Source organism: Nelumbo lutea, chromosome 3 (genome assembly GCF_056320005.1).
Source record: "Nelumbo lutea isolate HS-2025 chromosome 3, American lotus-T2T, whole genome shotgun sequence".
In the NCBI taxonomy this organism is placed as follows: Eukaryota; Viridiplantae; Streptophyta; class Magnoliopsida; order Proteales; family Nelumbonaceae; genus Nelumbo; species Nelumbo lutea.
In genome coordinates, this window is record NC_142686.1 from 113,510,279 (window position 1) to 113,537,371 (window position 27,093).

A 27,093-nucleotide genomic window follows, 5' to 3' on the forward strand; every position below is an offset into this window, starting at 1 on the left:
TAACACGCTCCCCCACTCAATCCATTGTCATCCTCGACAATGACTCCTTCTGTGAATGGGTGTCTGTGTCCCGCGCCATCCACTTCTGTGCAAGTTCCTGGGCTCGCTTGGCTAACCCAAGTCTTGCCTATGTTGGTGTCCATTTATGGGGACGGAACCATTTCACCATGCCAGTCTGCCTAGACTTCACCCCCTGTGTTGAGGTTACTCAAACCGTGCAATGGCTATGCCGTTGAAATGTGTGAGAAGGGCCCTCGAAGGAATTGGATGTGTATACTTCACTGAGGTCCGCCCCATTTATCATCTTTACCTCAAGGCCCGACTGTCTTCTTGGTAGCTTTTTGGTGTGCTACCGAACACAATGTGATGGGTCTACTCCTACTGTTGGCAATGTGTTATGGGTACCCTTTCACCATGCTGACTTGTAGACTTCACTTCACCGTGTGCAGGTTACTCAAACCTAGTCCAAGGCTTATGCTCTTTTGGCCCTTGAAACTACAATTCACCTCGCCGGTTCAGGCTACATCTTTGCTTTGAGGGGGTCCCAATGTGTTGCTGCCTCAAAGAGATCTGACCGAGGTGTGTGAGTGGTGACAACTTTTACCCATGATGTTGTCGAACATGCAATCGCCTTGTGATGTATGTTGTTGTTGTGAATGGTCCGCCTGTGTTGAAATGAGCATGTCCTCTTGTTGCATTGCCAGTGTAGGAATGTCATACTCCAACGACCAGTGTACCCACATTCCTATCATTCCAATATTGTGTCTTCAACCGATGACCCATGATGCAAAACTGTCACCTTAGTGATATTCCTTGACCAACCATCGACACCAACCAATTTTGGACTACAGTCCTCGCTTTAATAGTGCCTCAAACAAAACTACGGAACAATGGCTCATTCGTCATGAAACCAAGATGTAGGCACATCGCCCACACCCCACCAAAATGAACAAGAACTGATGTCCGCGAGAAAGAATGGCACTCCCCCACTCAAACCACCACAATATGTCTTCTATTAAGTGGCTCATGCATCTGCCCCCACATGAGCACAACACCCAATGTGTCTGCCCCCATAAGGGCACTATTTTAGGGTCATTGGAATGAGGATACGATGAATGGCCTCTTGCTAGGCCTGATGCTTGCTTGCTTGAACCCGAGTGGAAGTGCCTAGGGATCACACCCCATGATATGTTGCTTATCGGGATGATCGCTTCAACTGGCTTCGTGCTGATCTGCTCTGATACTAACTACGGCAACAGTTGGCTAGCTTGCTCTGATACCAATGTCATGGGGGTAGATCTACAATGGAAGAAACCCATGCAGCATCAAGGCCAAGGCAGGCCAAGACAAGCCTTTTGTGTGATGCAAAGCTAGGAGTTGCCCGATGAGATGGCTCCACCAAGGTCAGTAGCACTGGATCATGACCTCAAGTCGCATGGTTGGGGCTCTCTACTGGCTTTGGCCAGTCCATGGGATGTGCCGCTTACATGCTAAAGGAGGAAGGCCATGATGTGAGGCGACTTGGCATCGATGAGAAGGGACTCCTGTATGCGCTATGGGCAACGGGATAGCTCATTCAGCTTGGGCAAGGGGCTAGCATGGTGAAGGGACATACTTAGGTCAGGCTTGTATGCCAAGCCTCCCTTGAGTGTCGGTTCATGCACTGTCCCCATGAGCATGTGTGCGCCCATGAGGAACCCTGGTAGCCATGCTAGCCGTTAACCAGGGCTGCCCCGCAAGGGATGTTGGTCTAAGAGTGCCAAGGCCAGGCACCCAAGGAGGTTAACCACCCCTCCTCAAAGAGTACGTTAAGCTTTTGGAAGTTTGCCTGAACATAACATCACTTTTTCCAAAAATCTTACAGGCAAAAATAACGATGGTGTCGCTTAACGTAAGCCCGCCAAGCGTAGGCAAGGCTAAGCTTGTGTCTGACTGTGACACATGTGCAAATAAAGGATAAATATAAGCTTACATTATATAATCAAATTTTATTTTTATCACATGCATCAAAACCAAGATAAATATTAAGCCAAGGCAAACATCCACTTTATACAAGTTTATATAGGACTTTATTTAGTATCATTCCTAATTCTCCAATAGAAATTGGTGATGATAGATATGTATTGACCCATTTGACTCAGATGTTTGACCTTACCCACCACCCAAACAAAAGAACAATTTCATTTTTTTTTTGTTCAATTTTGAAAAAAAAAATGAGATTTATATTGTTAAAGGTATTGGATATAGATCTAATAACAAAATTTATCAATGAGAAAAATATCTTAAATATAGCATTTACTGAGAGAGAATGAGTGTTAGCACCTCAAATATGATTTAATGAGAGTGATTTAAATGAGATGAAAAATAATATTCAAATTACACTTTTACCCTTACATTTAAAAAGGGACTAAATTCAAATTACATTTACATTTTTATATTTTCATGTGTATAAAAATAATTCTTATTTACGACACTTGTTTTTGTTTAATATGGTGAATATACAACATTAGAGGTTAACCCAATTTTTTTTTGCAAAAATTATGTATTTTTTTATTTTTTGAGTTTTTATCATATTTTTAATTTTTACTATTTAATTATGACATCAAATATTGACACATTTGATCTAAAAGTTAAACTATTTCCTGAACCAAATAGGAAATCAATTTCATTTTTTTTCTTGGTTCTAAAATTTGTATTTCATTTGCATCATCAATAAAAACAATTTTTGTTTATGGAATTTATTTTTCTTTAATATGATTAATGTAAAATATTAGAGAAATGACCCATTTTTTCTAAACTTTTTTATTTAACTATGACATCATGGATTCACCCAATTGGCCCAGATGGTTGAGTTGACTTACCCACCATTTGGATGGAAGAATGGTTTCTTTTATTTTTTTTTGTTAATTTGAAAAATTGATAAATTGTTGAAACCTCCCCTAAAATGTGATTTAGATCAAATGTGTGAGATTATGAACGTCTAAAGATTTTAAATGATGATATGTAATGGAACACTTGTCACATGTTGGATGGACGTTTAGAAAAGGTGTCAAGAGATCCAAACCCCAGGTGTTTTTGGTGCAGGGTTTGCAGGCAAACCCCCACATGTGAGGAATAAACTTTGGCTGCCCACATTTAATAGCATATGTGTTGTTCAGTCTCTCTCCATGTGACAATTAGTTTTGCTGTGGATTAATGTGTGATGCATTTAAGAACCGTGGTGTTGCATTTTCATTTAAAGTCCATGTAAGCATTATACCAATATTATGTTTGATGAGTCTAGATTTGCTCCTCAAAGAGCCCTCCTCATAAGAACTTTACACACATTACAACTCTGTATTACAAAAATCTCCCATAAATGACAACATACAAGTACAATATATGTTCTTGATGTGTGGCTGAAACATGCTTATCGTGCGACGCTCAATTGAGTTGAGAAAGCCTACAAAATAAAGCAACAAGTAACAAAAGCAACAATGATGGCACACTAATTAGTCAAAATGCACTTTGAATTACAATAAAGATAGCAAGTACAAGCACACAAGTTTATTTCGAGGGAACCTCATGCTTAACTTTTACATGTTCTTAGTTTACTCGACTACTTACATCCCCTCAAAAAGTAATTTAAGCTTTTGGGGGATTGACAAAAGGAAACATCACAGGTGTTGAAAAATCATATTGATAATTACAATATTACCATTGGAAGTTCTCCACATCTAAAATACATATATAGCCCACCCAAGAAATACACAAGGACACTTGATTGGCATGCGGGTGACATGATTGAAGGCTTCAATTGTGATAGTCCCCCCCCCCCACTCAATTCAATCTATGACCTCGGAGATCGCCTTCATTTTGATCAACTGCTTTGTTGGTGAGAAAGGATTCTATTGCTACTCCACAAGCATCAAACTTCCCAAGGATTGGGTGGTAAACTTGATTAATGTTAATGATTTGGGGTGTCCTACAGCTAAAGTTTGGATTAAGTGCTGTACGAGTGGCTTGAAGGCCTCATTAGAAGGTTTGATTTATTGAAGTGGCAAGTTGAATCTAGGTTTGGAGTAAAAGAGGATTTTGGATTGTTGGGATGGTGGTTACCAAAAGGTTTTCCACATGTAGGGATCAAATCAGGGTATATTTGAATCTGATTCAACACTATTCATGTTGGATCCGGTCTGGATCCGGATCTAATAGGACTCTATTTGATTTCAAATCCTATCGATAAGTTGGATCTTCGGATCTAATCCAATCCGACTTGTTTTCTTTAAAAATTAATAAATTTTTAAAAGAAATTTAAAATATACTAATTTAAATAAAGTAAAAACAAAAAATACAAGTATTTTTTAATTATTTTCATCATATATACATGTTTTTATAAATAAATAAATAACATAACAAATTTATAAAAATATAATATAAAAAATATATTTATAAATAAATAAATAACATATATACATGTATTATATATATTTATATTTATATTAATATATAATACATATCAGATCGGATATTCTCAGATCGGATAGGGGTGATTCGAGTCTGATCCAATTTCTGATCAGATCTTATTATCCAATCTAAAGATCCGAATAGGGGTGATTCGAATTCAACCAAATAGGATTGGATCTTAGATTGGATCGGATCATGATTCAATCCATTTGCACCCCTATCCACAAGGGTGGCTCCTCGCAAGGTTGCTAAAATGGTTGGATTGAGGCGATGGATGGAAGTGGTCCCTACTTGGTTTGGGTTGCACTCACTCTCTCTGATTGGCACGGTAGTTGGCATGGTGGTTGTCGGAGTCAGCCTTGGGTCTTCTACTGGGCTTGATTGCTAATGGAAAACCAAGTGATTGTTGTGGCTGGAATGCTGAGGACAACTTGTTGGTAGGGCTGGCAATTTCCCCCGTAAAACCGGGGCCCCGCCCTAAATAGGACAGTTTTCCCCAACCCTAAATGGGGACGGGGCGGGGACGGGGAAAATACTTTTTCCCTATACCAGGGATGGGGCGGGGATGGGTTTTGTATATAATTCCCCAAACCCAAAGATAAAATTAGTAAAATATCTCTAGGTTTAATATTTATATTTAAAATATCTCTAAGTTTTTCCCAAATTTTTAAAATCATAGAATCCCATAATTCCATTTTTGAAGTACCCCCAAAGTATTATAAATCAATTCCTAAAATACCCACAAATTCCTATATTATATATGTAAATTGTCCACAAAATAAATAATTTTTAAAAAATTGTCTTGGAGCGGGGAAAATTTGGGGATTACTCATCCCCGATGGGGAGTGGATGCCTCGCCCCGCCACCGGGGATGAGGCAAAGTATCTTGACTTTGAGGCGGGGACGGGGAGGGGGTGCCCCACCCCATTGCCATTCCTACTTGTTGGATGGTTGCTTCATGATGTCGACTCGATCTAACTAGCACTTTGTGTTTAAGGCATTGTGAGTGGGGGTCTTCTTTGTTGCATACTTCATGTTGGATCTGAATTTTGCTTTGCTTTGGTAAAGTTGCAATGCTAATACTTGTTTCCCATGGACCCTGGTGGAGGGGGCTACTTCCACCTATGTTAGAAAATCCTTCAATGGTTTTTGCACTAGAGTTGATAGTTTTAAGCCAACCTGTCTCCTTAGTGATTGGAAGGGCAAGTTGCTTGGCCTCAATATTGAAAATGAAGTTGTGTGTGGCCCCTATAAATTGAAGGGTGTCCACTCTTGGCACCCTTATAGGTCTTTCCTCATCACTCTATTCATCGTCATTGAGCCCAGCAATGGGAGTGTTTAGCTTCTTTCTTCTGGGGCAATCTTTGTTCCAATGCATCTCCCGGCAAATGAAGCAAGGCTGGGAAGGCGTAAAGGGCCTCCTATTGTACTTGTAGTTTCCAGAGATTCTATCTCCTTGTTGCTTCTTTCCTCTTTGTTTCTCATCTTGCTTGTTGTGGTAGGGTTGTCTCTCTCATAGGAAATTTGGTTATTGAACTCCTCCACTCAAGCTCGATGTGTGCGGGCTAGGCAGTTTGCTCGACTCCTCATTTGATATCTCATCTCTGTAAACTACTCGGCCACAACCATGGCTATAACGAGATCTTGAACACCTCATCATTGGAGCTCCAATTCTACCCATGACTGCAACTGATCCATGAAGTTGAAAAGCAAGTCTTTCTTTGACATGTTGGAGTTTTCAAGTGTTAGAACCAAGAACTCCTTAACATATTCATGGAGCGAGTCCTTGTGATGGAGCCCTTTCAGCTTCCTATGGGCTAGGTACTCCACATTCTCTAGATAGAATTGCCTCTTTATCTCACGTTTAAACTCGACCTAGGTGTTGAAACACTTGTGCCCTATTCAATGTCTAAGGATCGTTTGTGCCACCACAACATAGCAACATCACTTAAATACATGACTGCAGTACATATTTTAGTGTTTTCATCCTCAAGTTTGCTATAGAGAACTATTGCTCCATTTTCCACAAGAAATTATCAAGCTTTCGGGCATCATGAGCACCTGCATATGAGTTGGGCTTGCAAATCTTGATGCAAGGAAGTGATGGAGTGGTGGAGGTACTGGTAGGATTAGCCATCGCCTTCTTCATGAGAATCAATTCCCCTCTCATGTCATCCAGCTAGGCTTGGATGTTGGAGGGAGTGGACAAGGAGGCCTTCATTGTCAACCACTCCCTTTTGATTTCTTCTCGTTGTGCTTGAAGGGTGGTTGATGAAGTTGTGGCTCTCTTCCACCTTTCCCACTCGGCTTTGAGTTCCTCGACTTGGTATTGAAGGCGCCATTCAAGATGAGGGGCTCCCCTTTTGTCAAGATGAGGACCCAAGGGCTTCTTTGAAGGCACCATTCAAGATGTCTCGAACTTCATTGATGAACCCATTCAAGCGACTTTTCATTTCCATATTTTCAATGGCTTTAGCGTTGAGGTTGATTTCTTCTACTCAATCACAAGTTTCACCCACTATAGCCTCACACCGAAGGATGCAAGTGTCAAAGGCTGCAAGCTTGTCTACTGATTTATCGCGCTTGCTAGTTCTAGTTGCCTGGTCCTTTGGGGCTTTACCCTTGAGAGTATCATCATCTAGTGCATCACCAATTTCATGGGACAGGGAGAGTCCATGCTTAACCTCCTCTACAACACCCATGTTGTGCTTCATGGTGTTGCTTGTGTTAAAGGTTCGGTGGTGTTGATGAGCTTTGGCTCTAATACTAACTATCATGGGGATAGTAGTTGAGGCCCCGTACAACGCTTGATTGAGTCAAGAAAACTTATGAAATAAAGAAACAAGCAACAAAGGTAAAAATAATGACACACAAATTAGTCAAAAGACACCTTGTATTGCAATAAAGATGACAAGCACAAGCACAAATTAGCTAAAAGATACTTTTGGGAGAGTGACAAAGAAAACATCACAAATATTAAAAAATCATACTGATAATTACAATACTGCCATTACAACCCTCCACACACAAAATACATATATAACCCACCCGAGACACATAAAAGAATACTTGGTTGGCATACTGGTGGCGCGGTTAAAATGCTTCAATTGTGACAATGAGGTTGGTATGAGGAGCAGATTTGGACTCATGTTTGATTGGGTAGATCTAACTTCAGATGCTCGTACCTCCCTTTTCATAGGGTTATTGTGCAAAGGGTAAGGGTGCTGGGTGGCATTTCCACTTTTGGTTGTTTTAGGTGATGCAATGATGCTTTGTGGCAGTTGCTACATTTTCAAGGATCAATTGGGTGCAATTCCCACTTGGGTTGTTTTAGGTGATGCAGTGATGCTTTGTGGCACTTGAAGGACCAATTGGATGGGGTTAGTAATGGAGCCGAATTGGGTCAAATGTCAGATTTTTCAAGTTCAGCTTGGCAAAAAAGTATAAGGCTTGAGTTCATCTTTGTGCTCAACTCGATCTACAAATACTAATTCAAAGTCAGCTTGACTCAAAAGCTTATCTATTCACTCTCAACCAAACCAAACTCAACATAAATAAAACTTCATGTGAAAAATAAAAATACATATACATATAAAATTTCTTATTAATCATATAAAAAATCAAAGCTCAATTAAACTCACAAGCAGAGCTTATACTATTCAAACTGGCTGGAAACTCGATTTGGACCGATCTGAATTAGCTTTTTGCAATCCAAACTTGAATGGTCCATAAATAGCTTGATCCGTGGAATTCAAATCAGACCCCACAATGTCCCACAGGTCACAGCACATCCCCACCGTCTATTGTGAGGGGTAATAAAAGAGATGATACGGGAAGGCCTTTTGACCAATCAAAATCCCTATGTTCGGATTTTATGATATCTATTGATTGGTTACAAGCCTTTTAGGTATCATGATGGAACCTCGTTCACATTACTAAGGGCGAATTCGTTTTTCGTGAAATAAAAGTGGGGATCCCATGTTCGGATTTCAAAAACAAGTGGGACCTACCGTAAATTTTATTTCTCCGGTTATCACTTACTCGGGTAAGTGGTTCCTTAGACTCGGGTAAGTAGATTTCCCGAGTGGAAGTAAATACAATGAACATGAAAATGTCAAAATTGCCCCCAAAACATAACAGTTCGCTTGTCTGACAGTTTCTCCACTTCTACTGTTTCATCATCTTCACCATTCTTGCCACCGCTAATCCTTTTATTTGCCACTGCCGCTGCGTTAGTCACCGCCGGTTGCTCATTTTCTTTCCTGGTAAGAACCGCTGTTCCTACTCTGATGTTCCTTTGTGATACACAAATGCATCTTATTTTTTTCTCTCTTCTTCGATGTTTGCTCTGGTCTCTCTCTCTCTCTCTCTCTCATAGGAGATTTATTTAAGTAGTTTCTTACATATATCCATCTCTCATATCTACGATACTGGAATCAGTAACCGTTCCTCGTCTTGGATTCCATACGACCCTATTGTCGCCACCGCAACTTCTTCAATTAATGCTTGAACATCGGGAAAATCTATAGCCTACCAAAATTTAAGGGCTTGAGGATTCAATTGCATCCTCTGAGGTGCATGTCTGCATTGGTAAGCTTGAGGAACAAGTGAATTTATGGACGAGGAAGGATCGTCTATGAGGCTCAAGATACAACTCTCACAACTCTCGATGGTTAGACCTCTAACTTTTCCTGCCACTTCTTGTGTTCACTTGAACTGATATTATTATTATTATTATTATTATTGTTATTATTATTATTATTTTGTTTTATTTTTTGGTTATATGTTTGTCTTTTGTATGATTTAGATTGTTAACTTGAGGGATATAAATAATTTCATTTGTCTCTTCTGTAAATGATTGTTGAAGATCCATTTCCATTATAGAGAAATAATTTCATGCTATTTCTTGGGTTTTTCAAATGAAGCTAATGCTCTTTTTCTTTAGTTTTTCGGTGGGGTGGGGAGGAATACTGGAAATTTGAACCATTTCTTAATATTCATGAATCATTGTTTAATAGCTTGTTTGAGTACTTGAAAGTGCATGAAGTTGACTCTTTGTTCAGATAGCTTGATTGGATGGTAAAAGAACTCAAGTAATTTGGCACACTAGAGTTCTAGAAAAGGTGTAATATGTAAAATCACATGACATCAAATAAACATTGAAACAATTAATCACAGCACAATAATCAAAATGAAACATTAGCCATTTAACCTTAAACAACACAATATATTTGGTTTATCTTATTGGCCTTCTTTTATAGAGCACAATCTAAAATGAGACTTGACTATTTACTACATCACCAAAGTATTCTATAGAAATGTGTCATTTATTGCAATTTAGAATATTTGTCTGGTTCTTGGTTTTGTCATCATGTCTACATTTTTAGGTTTGAGGCATATTTGATTTTCATGTTTTCTAGTTTCTTTTTCTTGCTCCAGTTTGATTGGTTTGAAGAAAAAACAACAATAGACTCGCTGAGAAATTATTTACACATTGATCTTAAAAGAGTGGGATTAGCATACTAGTCAGTATGAAGGTGTTGAACACTTTGTCAGGTTATGGCATTGGAAGTTTCTCATCTCTTGTTACTTATAGATGATATAAGTAAACTACATATCATAAATAGCAAACTTGTCGAAGTGTATTGAGTATATATAATGCAGAAATACTAGTGGAATTAAGGGCAAAAAGCTGAGGAACTAGGATTTTCTCATGGTTGATGTGCACACACACACCCTGCTTTCTAAAGTGATGTGCAATTTCTTTCAAAAACTAAAACATAAGTTCAGGGGAAAAGTAAAAAATTGTGAAGAAACAAATAGGCATAGATACACAAAGGCATGTCAAGCAAGAAAATAGAGGGAGAATAGATGGAATAGCTAAGGAAAAGATATGGATATTCATGAAATTATGAGGAATAGCTTAAGTAAGATAAGTAGCAACAATCCTTGAGGTTTCCTATGCATCAAATTACTACACTTGTTCCCTCTTCATTGCAGTTCCATGCTAATGTATCTCTATTCTCTACAGCAATGAAAAGAGATGGATAGAACTCAATAGGAGGTTTTTCAACGGACCATGGATCTCTTCATAAAGACAACTTGGAGACATCCCCCACTTTATATATAAGCCCAATTATGAAAGAGGTATGGGATTGATCAATCCAATCCTTTACTATGCACCCACTCCAACTCAAAATTTCTTGTTCTATACTTAGTTGCAATGGTTGATCTCCACAGTATGTTGCTTCATTAAACCGCCATCATTTTTTAGGTGGTTGGGGTGGGGAGATGAGAGCTAATATTATTATTCTAGTCCTTTAGATGGTACTTGAACTCACCATTTCACCTTCTCCATGAGAATACCTCTTTATGTTTGCTAGAGGGTTAAAGGCAAAGGGGCCACAAATTCTTATAGTTTAACAGTTGCTAAGGTCGTAAACAACATAAAATAAAGGGGAAAGCATCATTGTTGGTCAATCCCAAAATTTCCCTCAGTATTAGTTTTCATCAATTTATTTTGGGATTTAAAAAAGTTGTTGACCAAATAGGTATGGTCCATGTTTAGAAAATTAGTTAATAAATGTTTGTAGGGTCAATAATGAGGTCTAGAGAGGTGAAGATGGATTTGAGATAGATAGGTTTAAAGTTTAAACAAAATTTCTCAAGACAGGAAAATTAAGAAAATTAAGAAAAACATAAAGATTTGACATTTTGTAAAATAGTCTAGATAGAGGACATGCAAAGGGCGACTAAGTTTGGTAGTATTTTCTCATTAAGGAAAAAAACACTTCGTTAACAATAAAGAGAAGAGATGAGGAATGAAAGGTCATTACAGAATGTTGGTCCCAAATAATTTTTGGCATTACTTTTATTTATTTATTTATTGCATAAAGAGGCTGCTCTTAGACTCGAAGCTGCATTTTCATGGTTGCTAGCCTAAGATTTTACTACTAAACCAAGCAATGGCCACTAGAAGAGATTAGAAATAAAATGATAAAAAGATAAAAAATTACAACCTAAAAAAGAGGAAAAAAAAAGAGACTAATGCCAGCATGAACAAATCAGCCATTACATTATATCATAATGTCATAATGCTTGTTTATGGTTTTCATTTGACCATGCTAGTCATGTTTGATTTCATTCTCAGATATCGTATGCATGAGTATTCTATCCATATGCAAATATATGGTTTAGATTCTCATATTTCATTTGATTCTTGTTTAATTTGTCACAGATGTGCATAGGGTAGGAGAGATGTGCAGTAATCATCTCTGAACTTATGTGCAGGAGAGATGATGTGCAATAACCATATCCAACCAGAGCCTTATTGTTCAGTTAGATTCCAACTGTTGAATGCAGAGATTATTTTAACGTTTGTGAGGATGATGTGAATGCTACCATCCCAAACTCGAAAAATGTTGTTCAGTCAGATTCTAACCAACAGTTTCAACTATAGTTAGCAACAAGATAATGGTAAAAAATTGCAAAAGTAGATCTTTATCAAGATGTGCCATAAAAGGACGTCATAAATTTTAGGTGGTTCTCATCTAAAAAAAAAAATTGAGTGGTTCACATATACTAGAAAATGTTCTTTCCCCTTCTAGAAAAGCTAATGGTGAAAGGGTAAAATTGGCAAAAGGTGAAAAAAATAACAACTTACCAAGGAAAATGGGTGTGGAAAAAGAACATGAGAAAATAAGTAATGTTATTTACCTGAATAAATTAAACAAAAAAAAAAAACATGGGTAAACGCACTTACCCAACACTTGACACTTACCCAGGTAAGTGCATTTACCCAAGTAAATACGTCTCCGAAAAAAAAACATGGCCTAAAAGGAAATAGTACCGTTCATGACCAAAGTAATCAACCTAACATCCAATTCAAGTGATGGTCCATCAATTTTTGGCTCTTGGGCCAATCGTGTCTCCCTTGATATTGTAATAAACAATATCAGAAGGTAGTATCAAATGGGTAAACTATAAGATACTAAATATGTTAGGACATTCTGAATACTAAACGGATTTCATGGTGCTGATAAATCTATAAATGAGACTGTAAATGTATTTCCCAATAAAGAAGTCGTTTCTGCTTGCATTTCGAAGGTTTCATTACGGAGCTTCTGTAACATTGGATCCATCATTGTATGTTATGGTTCATAATCTTCCTAGCGTAGTAAGTAGCGGATGGCAGCAACTGCATCCCCTTTGTGCTCTCGGAGTGTTCTCTCAGCCACTTTTTTGTCCAACTGTTTCCATAAAATAGAACAAATTAGAACTTTGAACAAGACCACCATTGTTACAAGGGCACGTTTACAAGTTAAACACAGGAGACGAGGAATCCAACCTCTAGTTCACTTGCAATGATGTCAACATCTGCAGCGTTGATCTTAACAGCAGCCAATTCTTTCTCCCTGTGTGGTGTCAGTAGAAATTTCAAGTACCAGAAATTTGAAGTAAACATAAATGGATACAAAGTCCCAAAAAGAATTTTCATACGTTTTCACTGTTGAAATGCTTACTTGATGAAATAGGTTTGCAGTCAGGAAAAGATCCCATTTCATCACTATCTCAATTATCAAACCATAAAAAAATAAATAAAACCTCTTAAATATGCAGATTTTTCTCTAGATTACGATGTATGACACATTGATAAAGGGGAAATCTCTTAAACTATCCCTAGTTTTAGGAAATGGACTTATACACACCTACTGTTTGCGAAATCCCTTAACACCATCACGTTCCCTTAATGCCATCAAAATAGGGGTAGAATTAAGATCAATTATCAGAAAGATTAGGGGTACTTTAAGGGATTTTGCAAACAGTAGGGGTGTATAAGTCCATTTCCTAAAACTTAGGGGTAGTATAAGAGATTTCCCCAAAAATAAAAACCAAGGATATACATCACCACTACATTAGAAAACCAATATTCAATTTAAGAGGTACCAAAGTGGCTGACACAACGCCTTGTACATGCTATAAGTTGTTTAATAAAGGCTTATCTAAGACAAAAATTAATAGTAAAATAAAACTCATTAGAAGAGAAAAGGAAATACAAAAAAAGGTAATAAGAAATCGCCTGAAAAGAGAGAGAGACAGAGAGACAGAGACAGAGACAGAGCAATAACAGCAGCACAACCTTCAATCAAAACAAAATCTTATTACTCCTGAAAACAAGAATACTCCATGCCAATATAATAAAAACTCATTTTCTCCCAAATCGGCATCAAACATTGCTACAACTTCATCACCCCCGATCTTCAGCTCCATATTTTTGCTATCAGAAAAAAACACAAACTCAACCCAGAAAGAGAAAGCCCTATCCAACTCACATATAAATAAGAACCCACTATTGTCATAAACTGTTCTCCCTTCTAGTACCAATCAAGCTTTATCCATGGACTCTATTTTGGCACTTTGATCAGAATCCTTCACTAAGCTCCTCTTATGAGCCTTTTTCACCTTCTCAGAGGGGCTGACCCCAAATAAACCCCCTTCAGATAAGCAAAGGCTTTCAAAACTTGGATAGCTCTTTGATTTTTCTGTCATTAAAAGTGAGCACATTAGACAATACCTAGGTAGGTGCCTATTCACCTAGGCAACAAGGCACTCCACTGTCATCCAGCCTTAGCACCTTGACAACCATGGACCGTTATACCAAGTTAAGTTTTGATTTGACGTCCAAGGTTCAGCAATACTCTAAACATAGATTTTTAAAGTATTCATGAATTTAGAGAAAGGTGCAATCATTTAAGTATTCATTTTTTGGTTCAAAACCCAACCCTTCTTTTTTCAAACTTCTTGGATCAAAAAGTATTACCTAATATACAACATCTGGACAGATTTAAAATGCAATCATTGAATCCCAAATGCATATCCAAAACTGCATACCAATTAAGAAAGGAGTTTATCACAGATTCTTTTTGCCTTTAAATAGTGTATTAACATTACATATCCAACCCTGTCAATGATAATATAGAGATATTCTACCAACTGAGCTAGTTAGTTTTCACATTTGCTTACATAAAAAATATGTCCATAAGACCACAAGTCATATACCATCTCTGCTATCTGTTCCATTACATTTCATTTATACCATCTCCACATTAGCATTACCTCTTTCTACAATTTCTAGTCAGAACAACATGGCCAACCAATTGGCTGAAGTAATGGGCAGCAGCATTAGGAAGCTCCCCACCACACACCTAGGCTTGTGGCTTGCCTCTTGGTGCAAAATGCAATTCAATGAAGATATGAGATACTGTCTTTGAGAGATTTGATAGAAACCTGGCTATGTGGAAAACAAAAGAATTACCAAAATGGTTCACATGATAACAAGTGTCTTATCATCCCTCCCAATTTATTATTTATCTTTACTTCAAATTCCTTCTCAGAGGCAAAGCAACTAGAAAAGAAGACGAGAACCTTCTTATGGGCTGGTTGGAAAGATAGCTTTAAATTTCACTTGGTAAATTGGAAAAGTTTTCCAGCCAAGAAAATATGGTGGATTGGATATCTGAAATCTCAGGAAAATAAACAAATATCTTCTTGGAAAATGGTGCTGGGGGTTCAACAGGGAAGGAGAAAGCCTGTGGAGAAAGGTAATTACAGGAAAATATGGACTTATAAGCCGAGCATGGGACCCTTGTCCAGCCTTGACTCCTATGGGTTGTGCAGTTTGGAATGGCATCCAAAAAATTCTGCCTGATTTTCATAATGAAATCAAGTATAAGGTTGGAAAAAGCAATATGAACTGAGAGATGGTGTAGGGGCTTCACACCACAAGAAAGATTCCTTCACTTTATGAATTAGAATGCTGTGATAGAGGACTTTATGAACAGGTGAATAATGAGATGATTTGGAGCCCTACTTTAGACAAAAAAAGGGGGGGGTGGATTCCTGATTAGTACCCTGTACTTTGGGTCTAGTGTCATTTTGGTCCCTGAACTTTAAAACGCGACAATTCAGTACTCAAACTTTCAAAGCGTGCTAATCCAGTACCTGTTGTTAACCAACCTGTTAGTGTCATTTTGGTCCCTGAACTTTAAAACGCGGCAATTCAGTACTCAAACTTTCAAAGCGTGCTAATCCAGTACCTGTTGTTAACCAACCTGTTAACCATCTGTTAAGTGGCCTTTGAAAAGATAAAGTGTCATCTAATTCTCTTTATCAACCATCCAAATGTTGACAAAAAATGAACAGTCCCAAATCCTTCACTTTATGAATTAGAATGCTGTGATAGAGGACTTTATGAACAGGTGAATAATGAGATGATTTGGAGCCCTACTTTAGACAAAAAAAAAGGGGGGTGGATTCCCGATTAGTACCCTGTACTTTGGGTCTAGTGTCATTTTGGTCCCTGAACTTTAAAACGCGACAACTCAATACTCAAACTTTCAAAACGTGCTAATCCAGTACCTGTTGTTAACCAACCTGTTAACCATCTGTTAAGTGGCCTTTGAAAAGATAAAGTGTCATCTAATTCTCTTTATCAACCATCCAAATGTTGACAAAAAATGAACAGTCCCAAATCCTTGCCTCTTCTATTCAAGAAAGTTGGGGTCAAGGATTTGGGACTGTTCATTTTTGTCAACGTTTGGATGGTTGATAAAGAGAATTTGATGACACTCAAAGAGTATTTTTGTCTTTTCAAATGCCACTTAACGGCTGGTTAACAGCAGGTACTGGATTGGCACGTTTTGAAGGTTCCAGTACTGAATTGTTGTGTTTTAAAGTTCAGGGACCAAAATGGCACTAAGCCCAAAGTACAGGGTGCTAATCAGGAATTTTCAAAAAAAACTTAAATGATTGAGAAATCAATCCAATGACTTAGCTGTTAAGGTTGATTTTAAGTAATAAAACCCAATAATTTAGAGGCCGATGCATGAGTATGGTCATGGGAGAAATCCGGAAAGTTTTCAATTCAGACTTTATACAATAAGTTGGTTCACAAGCAGGGAAATATCTTCCTTTGGGTTGGAATCTTCTAGTCTGAACTGCTACTCTTGAATGGTGTTCAACTACAGACTTTTTTTTTATCAATAACACAATTCATTAATTATCACAATAATTACAAAGAGGAAGACAAACTTTCTTATCTCCCAACTAAATTATGAGCCCCAAGAGAAGAAACAAGAGAGAAGAGAGAACATAAGAAAGAAAAAAATTAAGTTACATTTGTGTCCAAAACATGACATCCCTGTCCACCCCTTGTTCAGCTAACCCATCAGCAAAAGAATTAGCTGATCTTTTTACCCAATTGATTTTAACTTCCATCTCTTGAATCAGCCATCTGAATTTCCTCTTCAAGTTACTATAATAACTCCATAAACCACTCTCTTCTTGATAAGAGGAATGGATTTCAATTGTGATATCTGCCCTTTAAGTAACAAAATTCCATTCATTGCAAATTCTAACACCAGTTGAGTTTTAGCAATCTTATGTTTTGGAGCACAGTTTTGTCTCCCCAAAATACTGTTGCAGCTGTTTCAAGGATGGCGATTACACAGTCTAAGTACACTGATAATGGAAAAGACAAAAAAAAAAAAAAAAAAAAAAAAAAAAACTCAAAGGGCTACTATGTTCTTGGTTAGGTGTATGGAAGCACATTCAGGGAGTCCATCTTAGTTCTTTTATTGGAAGCTGGACCATCTTTTGTCTGACACTATATATGTTTCTCTTTTTGTATATCCCAAATGTTCAGTCTCTCAATGTACAACAGGCTATTGCAATTTCTATTTTTGGCATATTAATAGAATACAATACTTTACCTTCTTAAGAAAGAAGCAAAATTATACGACAAGAACTATATAATTTTATTATGATCAAAAGAAAAGTTGTCTTCCAACAAATATCCATGGAAACTACAAATGTAATCACCACACCAATGAAGGAATCCAATAGGTAAGAAGAATTGACTTGATGCAAGTAGAAGGGACTAGAAGGGCAAGGGATAGACCAAAAAAGACATAGTTAGAAGTAGTAAGAAATGATTTAATTGCCAATAATTTAACAAAGGATGTAGCATTAAACAGAACAGACTAGTGAAACACGATTCATGTGGCCAATCCCATATAGTTGGGATAAGGCTTGGGTGACACCAACAACGATGATAATGATTATCCCTGTTACAATATTGTATGAATCAGCTACACTACACCTAAAGCTGTAACAACTCCCATATAATTCATCAAGACAACGAACAAGATTATAAAAAAAAAAAGGCTGATCACCTAGGTCACGCGGCTTGCGCCTTAAACTATGCTTCCACTAAATTGTTTCAAACAAGTACTGTGGGAACTAAGACATTTCTTCCTCGAAAGTTAGTTTTATTATATTATGCAATTTAATGGTCATTAGTAATTGATATCCACATTCTCTCTCTTCTGTATGTCATGGTCATCAATTCAAAGCAGCACTAGAAAAACTTAATAATTAATATATTATATATTTATATGAAAAATAGATAAAGTGAATTAGTAATATAAGAATGCAAAATTCTTGCCAGCCTTCCCCCCAACCCACACAAACTTGGGCTTACTAACTACATTGCCTTGTACTATCTCTATTCTCAGCGAGAAGTACTTATTTCAGAAAATGCCATAAATGAACATAGAAAAGATAAGATATCGATATATTTATATTGATCACATAGAACACACACCTCATTCTCATGGCATTCAAATCAGCTTCAGCAGATGCGGCAATTGACGCCATAGCCTGCATGTCACCACAGCTGTGAGATTAACCGTAAATACAATCAAGGCATAAATTCAATAGAGCCCTAGAAGAATTTCAGACGCCCTTCATGATTACTTGAGCAAAGAACCAAGAAAAAGAAGAAGCCATCACATGATACACAGAAAAAAAAAATCAAGGTTAACTTGGATACTATGAATTTAGTTAGAACCAAAAAAGAGAGAAAATAACATGAAAAAGAATATCAAATTTTGAAAAGAAACATAAATACAATATCCTGAAACAACAGAGCAAAATATAAGAAATAAAGAAAGCCGCATTATCTGGAAAAAAATAAGCCATTGATAAGATAAAGCCAATCAAGAATATGAATTCAGAGCATCCATTTGGACAGAACCCTAAAAGCCTGAAATCCCGAACTGAGATACAATAAGAGCGCATAAAAAAGAAGACGAGTGCGGACTAAAATCATCTGAGACAAAAGAAAAAGGGTTGGTAAAAAAATGAAGAGTGAGAGATAGGGATTTGCTTAGGACAGCTAGGTAATTGATCGAGATGTTTTTGTGTTCCTTGTACTCGTTTAACATTCTCAGTTAAGCCTTTAACGGGGGCAGAGGATAATAGACACGGAGGCTAACCTCTTGGACTCTGGTTGAATCGAGTTGACGATCTTCGACACGATCGGTAAGCTTGTCGAGGGCCTTGCTCTGTTGTTGCAAATCCTTTGAATCAACTACTTTTTCGACACCTTCGTCTGCGAGCTCCATTGCTGCAAGTGCTAGTCGAACCAGAAAGGCGCGCAATTTTCTTTTCACTCGGCTACTGGATTCGTCGCTGAAGAGCTGTAGGCCTCTCACCCCTGTAATAATCACAACCTAGTAGGGCTGCAAACGGATCGAATCGGATATGTAAATCCCATCGGATTTATCTGTTTCGAAAAGAATTCGGATCGTATGATTATAGGGTCTTCAAATTCGGTTGATAAATCGAAAATCGAACATAACCAAACCGAATAACTTAATTCGGTTCAGTTAATTTGACTATTGGTTCGATTGGTTTTTATTTTCTAAAAAAAATCAGTTTTCAGTTTTGGTTCGGTTGGATTAAAGTTTTTAATGGAATCGAACCAAAAATCGAATTAATGCTGTTATTTAGTTCAATATATTAAATATTAATGTTTTATTTAATACTTTATGTTAATTAATTATTATATTTCTCAATAAATAATTAATAATAGTTAAATAAAACCTAGACTTATTATTAATTGTTTGTTAGTGATTAATTGTTTATTAATCATTAATTATTTTAAAAAATGTCCAATTCACTAATTTTGTATTGGAATAGGTTGGGTTTATTTTAACTTTTAATTAACAATAGCTAATTAATTAAAACCATTGGACTTTGGGGCCATTTTAACTTTAAATTAATAATAGTTAATAGTTAATTAATTAAAACCATTGGGTTTTGAGGCCATTTTTCATCAATAATACTTATTAAATGCTTGTCATTTATGTGGAACCAAGGCCCAAACAAACCAAACCGAACCAAATTCGATTAGGACCGGTTCAATTAGAGGAAATGGTAAAACTGAATAGTCAGTTAGGTCCTTGATTTGAACTAAACCGATCAATTGTACAACCTACATGACTTGTATACATAATTTATAGATATATAAGGGTAAATTTCTTAAACTACCCTTATGGTTTAATTAAGTAAATTAAACCATACTTTTCTAACTATTACTTAACAGTACCCCTACTTTTTTTACTAGCTCTACCGTTATCGTTAACATTCGCTAATATTTCGTCAAAACCCATACACACATGGCATTTAAAAATCTTTTAATACCCAATATTACCTCGTCCCCTTCCTTTCTACCGGCACCCCTTCATCCTCCAACCTCTCTCTCTCTCTTCTCTCTTTCTCTTTTTTTCTTTCTTTCTCCTTCTTCTTCTCTTTTTGAAACAAGACATTGATCTGAAATGTTATTAAACTAGATATCATAAAACACTTGAAGGGGATCAAAGCTTTTAACTCTCATCTTTGGACTCTACCATGTGTCTGCCCTATTTCTATTGGGATCAAAATAGCCCACTTTTTCTATATCGAGACAAAAGATCTACGAATAAGGTGAGGTTGGACTCCTTCTAGACAGACCAATAAGACATTGAACTTGGATAGATTGGACAGATAGACCAATATGACATATTGGATTGGACCTGGTCTATCCATAATAAATTTATATTGGATTGAGTCAATATCTGATCCATTGATAGAAAATAAAAACATAGGTGTCAATGGACTATGTTTGAGTTGAAACCAATGTAAACCAACAGGAATTTGAACAGATTGGACAATCTTTAGATCAGTCCAAAATGGTCCAAATATTCTTTGGACTGGATTGGACCAGGTCCATTTGTAATGGACTCATATTGGACTGGACCGGATTGGACCAAATCCAGTTCAATTGACACCCCTAGTGGGAGGAATATTTGGGTGTGGTGGAGGTACCCAAGCGCTACTGGGCTGCAATTCTAGGCAAGTGACCCCATGGGAACATGGATTTGCAAAGTATTTAACTTAGGATTATCCAGTCGATTGGTCGAGAAGAAGATGAAGCTCCGAACGAGGATTGAAGCCGTTGTGACATCTTGATAACGAAACCCTAAATTATCCAATAAATGTTGGAACAACCCCTTGGATCCGCTTGGGAAATGCTTTATGTCTCCCAAAGAAACGTTGTCGTAGATGTTAAAGCTAAAAGATAGGCAAGAGAGACGTTTCTCCCTCTCTCAAGTCTCAACACTCAAAACTCAAAAATTCAAAATTTTCACTTTCTTAGCAAACCAGTGACATGGAAGCCAAATTACTAGAAGGTGAAATTGTCCGTCGAAGCAACAACATCTCTTCGGTTTGAGTTGTGGAGATATCATGATTTTAATCTCCTAGTCTACAAAGGGTGTCACCTTACACTCAGGGTTTTGTAGTCAAGAGCTCAGCCATTGGATCAACTATTATCCAGCTTTAGCGATGGATTCCCTCCCTAACGCCTTGAAATCGAAGGTACATCCATGTTGCTCCAAGTACCGGTCGGTGTGAATTACAAAACATGATCATGCACTTGAACCCAATGGAAGAAATGTTGTCGTACATGTTTAAGCTGAAAGATTGATCTCTTTCGCTTGTTGGTTTATGTTTGCTGAGACCTTTATTGCATGGGAAGGGAGAGAGAACAAAGGGGAAGAAGAAGAAGAAGAAGAGAGAGAGAGAGGGGCTGGTAAGAGAACAAAGGGGAAGAAGGGACCCAAAGATTGATCTCAACAAAAAACCTTTTTAATTTTAATTATTATTTCAGTAATTTTACATACAAAATTATTGAAATATGCTTTTTTCTTCAATCAATCTAACGGTTTCTGTCTAAAACAGTAACGTGAGAGAGGTTTTTGTTAAGTTTCTCAAAAACTCAGGGGAATTATTTCTTAAAATAAAACTATAGGAGAGGACTTTATGATTGTCATTACATAAGCAAGGATTGGGTTTTACAAAGAATGTGAGTTTTATTAGTTTCCTAAATCCTAATAAAAGGAGAGAAAAAACATGCTGAGGTGGCAACTCCGTAAACTTAGAAAGGAAATAATGGAGCTCTCTAGAATTGCAAATAGTTGGGGTAAGGGAGCAGAAGAGGCCATCCATCCATGTTTTTCTAAACCTAAAATAACTTGAGGACCGCAGAAGAAATGGTCATTAACCCTCTTGAGGCAAACTTTCCCCACCATACCAACACCAAATTGTCCGAGTTCCACTTCCAAACGGCCAAACCCTTGCAGTGGAGAGACAAAAAAAAAAAAACAATGGCTTTGGCTTAAGCTATATAAATCTTGTCACAAGTCCCAATGACCCATTCTCTTTTAACTCATTCGGATTAACAGGTAATGCCATCTTACCAAGATGTCGTCCTCGCTGTCGTCATATCCTCTCGTCGCTCCAACGATTCACGTTGCTATCTCAGTTGTCCTCTTTCTCTCAATCGGTTTCTATGATGTTGTTTATGGTTTGAGTGCGAACAGGGTCATTGATTCTCCTCTCTTGACGGAGAAGATTGGCACCAACCGTACAATAAAGGTTGATATCAATGGTAATGGTGAATTCAAATCAATTCAAGCCGCTATTGATTCTGTTCCAGAAGGCAACTCTGAGTGGATCATCATTCATATACGAAAAGGAGTGTACAGGTGAGATCTGTTGCACCGATTTGTCTTTCCTCGTGTTCAAGAATCAAGTTGTGATGATCATATATTAATATAATTGTGTTGGATAAACGTAGAGAGAAGGTTCATGTACCAGAGAAAAAGCCATACATATTCTTGAGAGGAAATGGAAAGGGAAAGACGTCCCTCCTTTGGTCTCAAAGCTCCGAAAACAATTTGGAGTCCGCCACGCTCAAAGTCGAAGCTTCCCACTTCATTGCCTTTGGCATCAGCATCAAGGTTGATGACCCTCTCTCTCTCTCTCTCTCTCTCTCTCGATCGATCGATCTCTCTAATGTTTGTTGTTTACAGAACGATGCACCAGTTGGGGTCGCCTTTACGTCGCAGAATCAATCTGTGGCAGCGTTTGTGGGAGCAGACAAGGTTGCGTTCTACCACTGTGCGTTCTACAGTACTCACAACACCCTCTTTGATCACAAAGGCAGGCATTATTACGATAATTGCTACATCCAAGGCTCCATCGATTTCATCTTTGGCCAAGGCCAGTCTGTTTTCTTTGTGAGTACTGCCATTGTTTCTCTTGCCTTGGGGTATTTTTATTTTCTTTTTCGGCCTCATTTGCTTTCCAAAAGTGGGGTGGGAAAGTTGGTGGGTATCATGAAAAATAAAAAAATCTGAATTTGTATTTCAATATTAATGGGTCATCAAGAAAGAAATATGATTGGCAAGTAGTTCATTTATTAGTCTTGAATAACCATTTAACCTAAAAGCCCATTGGACTTGAAGTGTGAATAAGCACAAGCCTATTCATATCTTGTGCCGAAACTTAATTAATTGGGGTAATGAGGATGGAACAATAGACCAATATTTAGCCAAAATGGCTCTCGTATCATGTTAAAGAACCATTCCACCTAAAAGTTTAGTTGTTAGGTGAGGTACTTGAATAGATTGATATTCTCTAACAATTATGGCAAATAATATCTATTCGAGACTTGGGTAAATCACTTACCTATATGTACATGTAAAAACTTGCTAATATGTGATTAGGCAACATTATCTCTTGACGATATTAATTTTTTAGATAAAATGGTCATCATACAATTTTACATGAGTAAATACATTTGTAGGAATAATTGCATTTACCCATGCATTTAAGTCTCAGAGTACAAATACAAATATGTATAGTACAAAACCTAATTGATTTTTGTACTCTTCCCGAAGTGAGCCTAAATAACCTACAGGAATCGGACTTCATTTCACTGTGCAAACTAAGGGAAAAAAATGTTCTGATAGATGTTCTGTTTTGTGTTGACAATAGCTGAACCCCATGGATGCATGCAGAGTTGTGAGATATTTGTGATCGCCGACACGCGAGTAAAGATTAGTGGGTCTATCACAGCACAGAACAGGCAAAACGAGAACGATGATAGTGGGTTTGTGTTCTTGAAGGGGAAGGTTTATGGAATCGGCGGAGTGTATCTGGGAAGAGCAAAGGGTGCCTATTCAAGGGTGGTCTCTAGGACCATAGCTCCACAGGGCTGGACCAAGTGGAGCTACGATGGCAGCACAGAGTACGTAATTAAGAAATTCATATATCACATCAATTTTAATTAAATATATATTAACCTTTTCATTTTTAATTAGTACTGGTAATTACTTTTTAAATATTAATTGTCTGTCTGAAACTGCAGACATCTATTTCATGCGGAGTACGATTGCCATGGACCAGGTGCTGCTACAGAAGAACGAGCACCGTGGGCTCGACAACTCAAGGAAGAAGAAGCTGCTAAGTTCTTATCTATTGATTTCGTCGACGGAAACGACTGGTTGCCTGTTTATAAAATAGAACTAGATTAGATTAATCTTTTAATTATCACAGCTATACAGGCTCTGAACATCAATTTTAATGGTAAGGACAAGTATTTATATGGCTAGATATGTGTAAATCAATTACTCTTTTTTGACCAAGTAGTTAATGACGAGAGAGAGAGAGAGAGAGAGAGGAGGAAAATCCTCTGATTTACATCTACCCATAGAAATTGATAGTTGTTTTTGCTGACTATTTTCGTTTCCCAGTAGTTATTAATAAATGTGGCGGATTTGGTAAGACTGAATTTTCCGACGAAAGGCTAATTTAAAGCCGATGGACCTGATGACTGATGAAGGACTACTGACGCCGGTCTTGGCCGGCCGGCGCAAGGTGGGGGAGATCTACATATATATTTGAATGTCAGACAGACAGACAGACAAATTGAAGTTCCACATTCCACAAATTCAAAGAAACAGAATAAATGCAGAGGATAATAGTCTCCTTTTGCTCTGACGACGAAAGAAAAGGAGTGAGTCAGAGTCAGTGAACCAACCTTCTTTTATTTTTTCATTAAATAACCGTACATTAATAGTTATAGTAAAGATACGTAATGGTATAACACAACTCTATTTTTAAGTGTCCATGCTGCATGGAATTCAATTTTATCAAACTCATTTACTTTATCATAGTTCATAGCTGTCCACCCCCAATGCCGCCGCCAACTCCAATGCCACCACCTTTTCCAAATCCTCCTCCTACACCACCACCTGAACCACCTCCAATGCCACCACCACCACCTGAACCACCCCCAATGCCACCACCTTTCCCAAATCCTCCTCCTGCACCACCCCCAATGCCACCACCACCACCAGCACCGCCACCTACACCACCACCTGAACCACCTCCAAGGCCACCACCACCACCTTTCCCAAATCCTCCACCAGCACCTGCACCACCGCCAATGCCTCCTCCAGCACCTGAACCACCTCCAAGGCCACCACCACCACCTTTCCCAAATCCTCCACCAGCACCTCCACCACCTCCTAGGCCTCCACCAGCACCTGCACCACCGCCAATGCCTCCTCCAGCACCACCACCTGAACCACCTCCAAGGCCACCACCACCACCTTTCCCAAACCCTCCACCAGCACCTCCACCACCTCCTAGGCCTCCACCGCCACCACCTCCAGCACCACCACCAATGCCTCCACCAGAACCTCCACCTCCTCCTAGGCCTCCACCAGCACCTGCACCACCGCCAATGCCTCCTCCAGCACCACCACCTGAACCACCTCCAAGGCCACCACCACCACCTTTCCCAAATCCTCCACCAGCACCTCCACCACCTCCTAGGCCTCCACCGCCACCACCTCCAGCACCACCACCAATGCCTCCACCAGAACCTCCACCTCCTCCTAGGCCTCCACCAGCACCTGCACCACCGCCAATGCCTCCTCCAGCACCACCACCTGAACCACCTCCAAGGCCACCACCACCACCTTTCCCAAATCCTCCACCAGCACCTCCACCACCTCCTAGGCCTCCACCGCCACCACCTCCAGCACCACCACCAATGCCTCCGCCCTTACCGAACCCTCCGCCAACACCTGCACCACCTCCAAGCCCTCCACCTCCTCCAGCACCACCACCAAAACCTCCGCCTAGGCCATTAACAAGCGCCTTTCTCTCAACCCGGCGTCCTTCTACTATTCCTACCACCAAAAACATCATAATCACCGTTGCACATAATGCTGCAACATTCTTGAAAGGTTTCTCCATATCTCCCTCAACTCTGAAGAGAGAAATAGATACTCCTAGTAGCAATGCTCGTTGGTTCATAGGATTGATGGAGAAGTGTATTTATAGTATAAAATAAAGAGGAACTATTGAATGCATATAGTTGGGACTCTCTCTCTCTCTCTCTCTCTCACACACAATAGAGATAGAGTCGACCGTCCACATGATTCGGTGGCTTACGATGTTTGCATGGCTAGAACCTAGAAGCCGGAAAAGTCTTTTCGGTTTGACTAGGAGTGCACCCATTATTACATCGTCCCAACTCTCAACTAACTCTATGTCCCCTGCTCCCCATATATAGAAGAAAAAAAAAATCCAGTCATTATAAGTTATAACATGGAAAATTTCCATTATTTTATCAAAAAATAAAAAGAAATTTTCATAAGTGTATGAATGGATACAGTAAGACGCGCAGAGGCAAAGGTGCGCCCTTTGTACGCAGCGTCAGAAGCTTTGCTCAAAAATCAAAATATTATCTTTCAAAAAGTTTATATAACATTTTGAATTTTGGAAGAACGAGAATGGAAAGTGGTATTAATTGAGCCTCTAAACAAGTACACATGGTGCATGTGGGTGTATGTTAAGATGTTAACCACTTCGGGCGGCTTAGGTCGCAGCTTCTCTGCGCAATTGCAATCAGAGAACGCCACCTACATAAATACATAGACACACTGTCCCTAGTAATTTAAATGCAAGGAAGCAGGAACGTATCTCCACCAGAGGTCACAGCTGGATGATCGACCAAATTACAATGTTCAGGCAGCTTGTAAACTCAAGAGAAAATTTGCAATCTTTCTATATAAATGTAAAACAAGATAATATATAAAAAGAGAAAATCTAGTAAACCCCAATAACAAATTAACAATGCTATATCAAAGCAAGTATAGGGGGTCGTTGGTTTTGAATAGAACATGGCTTGAAAAGCTTGTAATAGCGCAGAAACCTCAATTTCTCATTCATTTCTTCCCTAAATCAGTTAGAATCATTACTAACAATTCCCTATCATATATCAATCATCTTCATCAGTTAAATGTTTCATGAACTTTGAAAATTTTTCAAAACCCCTATCGATCCTTCACTACTCGAATGATGCAAAGTTACTGGACTAAAATACTCTAACTAGCTAGCTCCTTT

The 27,093-nt window shown here is 38.3% G+C and overlaps 3 protein-coding genes across 3 annotated transcripts; 1 reads left to right on the plus strand and 2 right to left on the minus strand.

The window, feature by feature from the left end:
• Positions 1-12,301: 12,301 nt before the first annotated feature.
• On the minus strand, positions 12,302-19,132 carry LOC148867745 (DNA-binding enhancer protein-like protein). The gene is made up of 4 exons (XM_088976740.1): positions 18,783-19,132; positions 18,110-18,165; positions 12,794-12,860; positions 12,302-12,695 (listed from the first exon to the last, which is right to left on the minus strand). The coding sequence occupies exons 1-4, from the start codon at positions 18,909-18,911 to the stop codon at positions 12,615-12,617; spliced, it is 333 nt and encodes a 110-aa protein (XP_088832866.1). The 5' UTR covers positions 18,912-19,132; the 3' UTR covers positions 12,302-12,614.
• Positions 19,133-21,915: 2,783 nt separating this feature from the next.
• Positions 21,916-24,414, plus strand: LOC148867746 (putative pectinesterase 67). The gene is made up of 5 exons (XM_088980866.1): positions 21,916-22,376; positions 22,469-22,631; positions 22,704-22,910; positions 23,694-23,923; positions 24,044-24,414. The coding sequence occupies exons 1-5, from the start codon at positions 22,093-22,095 to the stop codon at positions 24,207-24,209; spliced, it is 1,050 nt and encodes a 349-aa protein (XP_088836992.1). The 5' UTR covers positions 21,916-22,092; the 3' UTR covers positions 24,210-24,414.
• A 292-nt stretch (positions 24,415-24,706) lies between these two features.
• On the minus strand, positions 24,707-26,001 carry LOC148867747 (uncharacterized). Its single transcript, XM_088980864.1, has 2 exons — positions 25,574-26,001; positions 24,707-25,531 (listed from the first exon to the last, which is right to left on the minus strand). Exons 1-2 carry the CDS (start codon positions 25,999-26,001, stop codon positions 24,853-24,855), a joined length of 1,107 nt encoding a protein of 368 aa, XP_088836990.1. The 3' UTR covers positions 24,707-24,852.
• Positions 26,002-27,093: the final 1,092 nt, after the last annotated feature.